Genomic DNA, 9,182 nt, shown 5'->3' on the forward strand with positions numbered 1-9,182 from the left:
AATATACTATACATTATCAAATGTCCTTGCAGGCCATATGTCCTCACAGGGCGTATAGTTTCCCAATTTGTGAATGAAAGAGGAGCTTCTGGTCGTCGTGCTGTTGTGGACCTTTTTTAAATGGGCCTGGCTGAGTTACTGTGTAATAACGCAATAATAATAATGATGATAATGATGATAATAATAATATAATACACCATAATATATATAGCTTGCTGCTAGTATCAAAATATAATGCATAAAGAAAACTCCTTTCACATGACAGGCGGAAGCAATAGTCTAGGGTTGGGTTGGGGGAGCATGCAAATGATTTGGGCTTTGCATTGCAATCTGACCTGATGTGTGTATAAACACATGTGCACGTTGCTGGACATATAACAAAAGGATATATGTGGCTGTGTAAAAGCTTGAGTGAATGAGCTGTCTGATGAGCAGCTCTCGGGTTTCTCTAATATCTCTACCACATTGCGACGCGCCTCCTCCTTTAACCCGAGCAGCCCGGGGGGCGAAATTATTTCAAGATGTCGACTCTCCATCAGCTATACGACCAGAACTGAGCCTCCACTCCCCACCCCTTTTACCCCTGCAAGTAATGCAATACTCGAGGATACTATAAGGCCAACACTTGTTAGTGCTTTCCAAATATGATTTGCAGGGATTTACCTGCCCTTCTAAACTAAGTGTCCCATGCAAGTGTGAGGGACAACACAATAACAAACAATTTCAGTGTTTGTTTTCACCCGCTAAATTACACCAGAGGTGCCGTGTTAAATTATTCCAAACGTATCTATTATTAATTGTCCCATTGGGGGGAAAAAATGTTTACGCCAAGCGTTGCCAGGGAAACCAATGAAATGCTACATTTCACTCCAGTCGAGAAGAAGAAAAATAAGAGAGGCTCGAGTGGGAATTCACAAGAGTACGCTTCATAAAAACGTCACCATCAAAAGGCTTCCCCATATAGGAGGGTTTATATTTGTAAAATATGGAGGAAAAGTGAAACGGCTCACAGATGGTTTTCACTCCATCTAAATCCAAAGTGCTATTTCAGCTGCCTTGAGTGGAAGAGCGCTGATGCAGTTTAAATTAGCCCGATAAAGTCCTGCAGGGGAGTTTAGTTTAGTCTGACTTTTTTTTCTGCGTTCTGTGGGAAGTGAAATAAATTCAAGAGAAAATGTGAATTTGACTTCCTCGATTTTTTTAAAATTACTTTTACACTCCATAATAGTAACGGATAAACCGTGTTGTCCGTAAAAGTTAATTGGCAAATCAATTACGCATTTGGTTGAGTGTGCCGCGTATACCAAATAAAAAGGCAGACCCTTCTCCCCAAACACAACACAACTGTTGACATGAGTGAGTTAAATGAAATTGGAGCTGCAATTATCAGCTTAACAGTGTTTCCTGTCATGTTGGAAAATTAGACCTGCTACAAGTGCACTGGGCTTCGACCCCCCATCAAAATCATTACGCATTTCCTCCAGAGAGCCGACTCCACAAATGCGTTGCAATTACAGCCTCGGCGCGTTTACGGCGCTGCGGTCCGTAAACACACCACAAGCAAAGTATTTTGTTAGGGGGCGAGGGGGAGGGCGCGTTTTTCTTGGGTGCAGAAATAAACAAACAGCACGGGCTGGAAAAAAAGAAACAAACAGACGTGACACTTCTGGCGCTTGTCTGCGCATGCATGCTGGCAGGGAGGGGGCGCCAAGATGATACTTTCACACAACTCTAATAGTAATTGCTTTGTGTGTGTGTGTGTGTGCGTGTGTGTGTGTGTGTGTGTGTGTGCGTGCGTGCGTGTGTGTGTGTCCTTTCCTCATCACAGGTTTCGTCTGTATCTTTCCCACACTAACTCCTTATTCCTCAATATTGTTCCTCCCAGCAGCCTGGGGAGAGCTAAACTTTGCCGGCAGCAGCGGGAGGCAACCCAGTAGTGGTGGGTCTCTCCGAGCTAGGCTGGTACCCGCCGACCCCTGCCCTCTCATTAGTGGGACGTGGAGCAGCGGAGTACCGTGCTCCCCAGGTCGTGTTACATATGGCTTGCAGTCTGCTGCGACGCATTAAATGTCAGCTTTGAAAGCATCTGAAAGTTCAGAGGTCAGTGTTTTTAATAAGGCCAGGGTTCTGAGGGAGTTCCTTGCTTTTTTTGTCCCTGGAAGTAGGGCTATGTTTTACTTTGGTAAATATAGGCAAAATAGAGTATATGTATGGAATGGTTGGAGTTTCCCACATCAAGGATGTGATTAAATGTTCAATGTCATACTCATGAAAAATGAACTGCATGTGTGAGGCCACAATGGCGTTCCTTCATTCCTTGTATTTATAGGCTTTATAAAGCGAGTTTGACGTTTTCTTCCTCCTGTTCCTCGTCCTCTGCGTGAGAGTCAGCCCATGGTCTCCTGCTCATTGCAAATGGGATATTGTTCTGGCCTACAACAAAGCTGTTTTCACCCTCTTCAATATTGCAGGAGGGGCGGGGGTCACTCGATACCTAACAATCAGCTAATCCACTGCCCATGGCGACGAGGTCACCTGCGCACAGGTAACCTTATCCCAGCCTCGCCCTCCCTTCCTTCTCGGCTCACCCATTTGTCTCCCTGCCTTTGCTCCAACAATGAGCGCAGACAAATAGCCTCTGTTTATGTGCACCAGCAGTTAGATCGCATCCAATTCCTTGGACCTGAATGTCAATAATCCACCGCAGACACACTGGGGATAAAGTCAAATCCCTCCTTGTTTGTCCTCTTGTCAAATCTGGCCTTTTTCTTATCTCTATGTGTGTTGGTCAGGCGCCCACAGAGTGAGGACACATATTTGGTGGGAATTTCCAGAGAATCCCCTCAAGCCATGTGAGGAGTTCAGGCTCTCTGTGGATTGAGCGTCGGTGTGTGAGTGACAGCACCTCAGATTCATTCTTCCACATGTCTGTCGGGAAAAGAGAAGAGGAGGATTGGTTGGGGGGGTGGTAAGGGTGGGAGGGGGGTTGTTTGGCCTTCACCCAGGGAAGGGCTGTTGGATTGTACTGGGCTATGTGGAGCTATAAGACCCCCCACCCCAAAAGGCTTTACCTCTGGAAATCTCATTGCTGTTTATTTGAATTACAGGGGCTGGGATGAGAAAAGGAGGGCTAATGAAGTCCAGGTTGCCAGGCATGTGCAAACGATCACTTGCAGAGAGAGCAAGCGGCAGCAGGCTCGCTGGATTATAGCACGCTAGTTTCCCCCTCATCCTCACAGTTTGGCTACTTAAATGTTGGAGAGACATGTGCTTTGTGTCTTTTCTCTGTCATAAAGCTGTGTGCAGACAGGTCGCTATGACACCCAGGTCAAAAGCCACCCGTTTTTTTTTTTTTTTGCAAGGATCAAAAACTGCCTTTAACTCTTTTTATAAATATAGACTTTTATTGCATTACAGAGATTTAGAAAAATACATTCACATAATTTCAGATAACAAAGATATAGTTCAAACTAAGTTTAAAAAAGAAACATTTGCCATCACTCACTTCTTGTATTTGAAGTTAAAGCACTGAGAAATTGATTTCATTATGAGTCCAGTAACAAAAAAAAAGTTTGATGCACTCGAGATATGAATGCACTGAGTTGGCCGTTAGGCTGAAATGTCCTATTCTGGTCGTTCATGTCTGACAGGGAGAATGTGTGCTCCCGTGGTTTAAAAAAAAAAAGTACCAGACCTACGTGACAAATGGCCTCCACATTCACTTGTCTTTTCCTAATCTGACACCCAACAAATATTCCAGTGACAGCAAAAAGCGGAGGCGGTGGAAAATCTCAGAATCTGAGGTCTTGCCTTCAGATTGCACAGCTTCCTTTCAGTGTTATTCACAATGTAAAAAGCAAAAGACTAAAAATAACCTTATGATTAAGAGAAATCATTGCAACCCCTCTCTGTTTAAAAAAAATACTTCTGTCCCTTTTTGTTCCTGATCCATTTGGGAAGCATATTTGCGTCGGGAATCGCCAACATTTGAAGAGGCACGTTAAAAACGAAACACGCGTAGCATGGTCACACCTATTTGCAGCATTTTTAACAACATATGAATGACACGTGAACCTAGCGGCATGACCTTGCCATTCAATTCAGTCGCTGCAGAATTGTGCGCTTTTGTTGAGGCCTATCAAAAACAATCTTGCGAAGCCCGTATAACGTCGTGATGCTAGTGCAAAAGCCGAAAAAGGTACATTCATATTTGAGATTCGAGAGGCAATTTAAGGTGCTTACTGAAGGGCACTTTGTCCGAAGAGAGCAGCTTTGTGTGTTGAATGACATATTACCCATCTATGTGCGTAGTCCCTCAGTAAAACTGTCCCTATTCCACAGACCCCCCCCTTTCCCCCCCATGAATGACCTTTTTGGTTTGACCCAGATGACGCATTTAGTTTGGAGGAACATCCTAGTCATGTGACTTGCGGCATGCCAGCACCTGCTTCGGCAAATCAAGTCCACTCAACAGGAAGTAGCAGGTGTTGCCTGTAAAACTGCACTTTTAAACACGGACGGCTCAAGCGACATTCGCCGACTGCTGCTATGAGTCGTTGTGACATGTGAAGAGAGCTCGCTTTTAAACATCTTAAAATTATTTTTTGCATAAATGTCCAGACCTTCCAACAGGCCTTCAATTTCAATCGAGTGCATCTAGGAGTCAACACAGTATTGTCAAATAATTTAACAGGTAAAAGAAATTACTGATTTAAAAAAAAAAAATCACACCCACACACGCACACACAAAAGATTATCACTGCTCACATTGACTTGAGTGCTTCTGCTTTAAGGTTAAAGGTCAGCCATGTCTTCATCCATCTGAACTGTCTGTAGTTTGGCTAGCTCCTTCCCCTCCACAGGCTCCATGTCCCCGCACATGGCCCGCACCATGTCAGTCACACCCGCCGGCCCCGTGTTGTCCAATTTATTCTCTGACAGGCTCATGTAGTTGTTGTCCATACAGGGGCCCATCAAGTGTGAGGGCTGGCCCGCCCGAACCTCGTGTCCCCTGAGGTACTCGGCGGAATGGAGGTGGTGACCGCTCTGGTTCGTTTGGGCCATAAGCGGCGTGCTGACGGTGAGCGTGGTGTAGACCTCGGGGCTGGATGAGTTGGCGGCGGAGACCGGAGCTTGACTAGATGGTACCTCTTCAGCGCTGGGGGTGGAGTAACCCATTTGCCCGCTCGGGTCCAGGTGCAGCCCGTGGTGGTATGAGTAGACGCCTCCCTCCAGAGGCTCCTTCTTGATGGCTGGTTGGTTGACGTTGCTCATATTGTAGAGGACGGTGGTGCTGTGATGCATGGAGGTCATGGACAGCTTGTCTTGCTGCTGAAAGGAGTCGTCGCTGGACGAGCTCACTGCAACATCGTTCAGAGCGATTGTACCTGTGGCCAGACAACAACACATCAATGCTGACATCACTTGAGGTGCACAAGTAAATCCACTCACACTTTTCATATTATTCATACATTTGATTGAGAGGCCTGGGCCTCAAGGCAACTGTTGTCCATCTCGCACACATTATATTGTTGTAGCGCGAGTCTGTGCTGCCTCAACAGCAAGCTGCACTCTCTGTTTTTCCTTTCAATTCCTCCTGGCGTGGAATCTCTGCTTAATGTCAAAGTAAGTGCTGTAATGGCATATTCACTGTTCCCTCTTAGTGCATTTCATGGCCTCTGATTGCCTGAACCATGTTTTCTCGACTCCCCGGCTCTGAAGATCAAGAGCGCCACGATGATGAGTGATGGTCACTTGCTTTTATTCATCTCGAGGCTTTTCAAAGGACAATCACTCTCTCTATATAGTACGTATTTGTGCTATATAAATAAAGTTGTATTGTATGGTATATAGCATCAAACAGTTTAAATACAACCATGAATAGAGACTGCAGATTTGCACTTTGGAATTTAAAAAGGGAAAAAAATGTATATAAATGTTCACCATATCAAATTATACTCTATTAATCAATTAAAGGGGGAATTCAAGTAAAAAAAATAATAATACAATGTTTTCTATGCAGACCCACTACTCTAAACACAATATTCTGATTAATATTTGTTTTTATCTATGTCAGAGGGCGGCCATTTTGCCACTTGCTGTCTACCAAAAATGACATCACAGTTGCTCAGTAACGGCCAATCATGAGTCAACCCGCAAATGTCACATGACCCATCTCAGCCAACACCTGATTGGCTGATTCTGTTTGATTCTGCTGCATTTTATCTCAGTTATTCAAAGTACAGTGTGTAGACTACAGTTAAAAATCACATGATTTTTCACGCAACTTACCTTGTGTGATAGATGAGGAAGAGGACGAGGTGGAGAGCTGTAGGGGAGGAAGGCCCACATCGCTGTTAAGCAGCGAGCTTCCATCACTGTCAGACACACCGCTGGGTACCTGCACCAGGCTGTAGCCGCCCAGCGAGGAGCTGAAGGTCAGCACGGAGGAGCCCCCGTTCTGGGCGGCCATGGTGTGAACCCCCTCCAGCTTCACGGGCCCTCCGTTCACACAGCCCGAGTAGGAGGAGGCATACTGCAGGGCCGAGTCCTCAGCGGAGCCTCCCAGTCCTTTCTCTTGCATGTCTTCACCAGAGCCTCCCATCAGGACCCCGCCGGACGTCCTCAGAGAGTTGAATGCCAGAGGCTGGATGCCCAAATTGAGCCCATTGAAGAGGATGTTCCCAGGTGAGTGGAGGTAAGACGAGCCACCGTTGTGAAATGTCGCCGAGGTATTATTGGTGACCAGGCTTCCATTGTAGAGCCCTCCGCTATTGGATCCAGCAGGCATTTTGATGTCCCCAATTTGCTGGATGACTACCCCACTGTCCAGAGGCCCTGTTTGAATTGGAAGTGTCCCATGAGTGATAACGCCATCTGAGGAGTTGGAGAGGGGCCTGGGTGACAATTCTTCTTGACCTTTGGTGGATTCATCCTCTGTGCTGTGGTTCCCATCTGATTCACTAAGAGGAAAACGTGGAAGACAGATAGTAAGAGAGCAGGTCATAAAATAATAATATATACCAGTAGTCACATTTTCTCGTATGTATATTTATAGAAGATTAATGAATATATTTTTGTATGACAAATTTCGAAACCCATTTATTTTTCTAAACCTTAGTTTAAAATTTCCTTGCTGTTCACTGCATAAAAGAGCCATAATGGGTCACATTTGTTGTTGTGTTATGAGGCTATACACAGCTTTGAAGAGCAGGCTGGGCTTGGGAATGCATTGCCCTCTTGTCTCATGGAGAGACGACCAGCGTCAACAAGCGTGCAACCATTTGGCGCAATAAATTCTAGTGTGATAAAAAACAGCCAGCAGTGCTGGTAATGGCGGTGTGACACAAAACAAATGGCTGAAAATGTTCTTGGGCCTTTACTTGGAATGTAACATTATATTCCAACTCTGTTTAAATGCTCCCATGGACCATTTACTAAAAAAAACCAAAAGTATTTTTGCAGTCTAGTTTATTAATTTATTTAATAGCCTGCTTTCCTAAGATTGATTCTAACAGCTGCACCCCCACCCACCAAAGGGACCCCCCCTCCTTCCTATAGTATTACTCCTCCAAGAACAGTATGGCGTCCACTGAGTATAAATGTTGTATTTTATTTAGCAGGTGTCCATCTTTTGTGTACGTGTGTGTGTGTGTGTGTGTGTGTGTGTGTGTGTGTGTGTGTGTGTGTGTGTGTGTGTGTGTGTGTGTTCTCTCGCTCTCTCTCTCTCACACACACGCACACACGCACAAACACACAGAGCCACATTAAAGACAGACATTCAGTGATCAAATAATAACAATGTTTACTCTGTTGGTCGCCACATGCATGCATGTGCACCTGTGTTTGACAAATGATGAATTACTAAATTAAATGTGGCTATTTAAAGTCCCTTTTAGACCAACTCCGAAAGGAACTAATTTAAAGTGTAGTGTGTGTGTGTTCGTGGTGCGCGCGCGTTTGTGTGTATGAGCGTTATAGTTAGTTTCCACGACACACTTGAAACCGGATCTGAATGGCAACCAGTTCATATTTCAAAACACTGCAAACGTGCTCTACACCCTTAACGTATAGAGTACATATTTTTTCTTACATAACGCATTGGCAGAATTTATGAATTAGAGAATTACGCGCAAGGTGCCTCATATCGGCCTCACCTTTTGGACTGGGCCTCAGACGGGTTTCTGTCCCTCTGCCTCCTATTCTTGAACCAGTTGCTGACCTGAGTCAAGGAGAGTCCCGTAATCTTAGCGAGATTGCGCTTCTCGGCCGGAGATGGGTACCGGTTTTGGTTGTACAGGTCCTTCAGTGCGTTCCGAGACCTCTCCTTGAAGCAGTACACCGTCTCCTCGCCGTCCCAAATAGTCCTGGGGAGAGGGTACTTTCTCCGGATCCTGTACTTGTCCACGGCGCCCAGGGGTCTTCCCCGCGCCTTCTCCGCTTCTGTGTAGCGGGCTTTGTACCACAGATCCTGTAGGAAGGTGTGGTTGGACGGGCTGAAGCTGTGGTTCTCCAGAATACTGTAGAGCTCCTGATAGCGAGCCTGGTGGAAGGCGACGAGGGCTTGGGCTTTTAGGATGCTTTCGTTGCCGCGCAGCAGGTCGCTTTGGGGCAGGGACCAAAGAAAACGGGCCAGGCGGTCCACGTTGCCCCCCTGCTGCAAAGCCTCGCACACGCACGCCACTTGCTCCGGCGAAAAGGCCAGCGAGGAGGCGGCGCTCACCAGCAGCTCCGTGCGCACTGCGTCCGCGTTGGGCGCCGCTCGCTCCATGGACAATTCGGCCGCCTCCAGCGCCACAAGCTTGATGCACTCCCGCCTGTCCGCCTCTTTCACATTTTCCCTCTTGATGTCATTTGCTCTTGTGACTTCTCCGGCTGAAGAAGAAGACATTTTCTTTCTTTCTTTTTTTTTTTGCTCAAGGCTTCCCTGGTCGAGTCACTCCTCCTCCCAGCTCGATCAGGTTACCTCCTCGCCATGCGAAGGCGATCGGATATCTGACAGCAGCTGTAAGTAGATACTTCTCCCTCTCTCTCTCTCTCTCTCTCTCTCTCTTTCTCTCTCTCTCCCTCTCGCCTCCCAACGTGACTTTTTACTCCACGCCAACTGCAAGTGGAAGGAGACACGCTGAGGTCTATGCGCGACACAGCCACGCTATTGGCCGCCGATGGCCCCGCGGAAGGGA

The 9,182-nt window shown here is 46.4% G+C and overlaps 1 protein-coding gene across 1 annotated transcript; it reads right to left on the reverse strand.

The window, feature by feature from the left end:
• Positions 1 to 3,382: 3,382 nt before the first annotated feature.
• Positions 3,383 to 9,096, reverse strand: six4a (SIX homeobox 4a). Its single transcript, XM_049741441.2, has 3 exons — positions 8,157 to 9,096; positions 6,292 to 6,962; positions 3,383 to 5,387 (listed from the first exon to the last, which is right to left on the reverse strand). Exons 1-3 carry the CDS (start codon positions 8,888 to 8,890, stop codon positions 4,795 to 4,797), a joined length of 1,998 nt encoding a protein of 665 aa, XP_049597398.1. The 5' UTR covers positions 8,891 to 9,096; the 3' UTR covers positions 3,383 to 4,794.
• Between the last annotated feature and the right edge of the window lie 86 nt (positions 9,097 to 9,182).

The sequence above is a fragment of the Syngnathus scovelli genome, chromosome 14 (assembly GCF_024217435.2).
Source record: "Syngnathus scovelli strain Florida chromosome 14, RoL_Ssco_1.2, whole genome shotgun sequence".
In the NCBI taxonomy this organism is placed as follows: domain Eukaryota; kingdom Metazoa; phylum Chordata; class Actinopteri; order Syngnathiformes; family Syngnathidae; genus Syngnathus; species Syngnathus scovelli.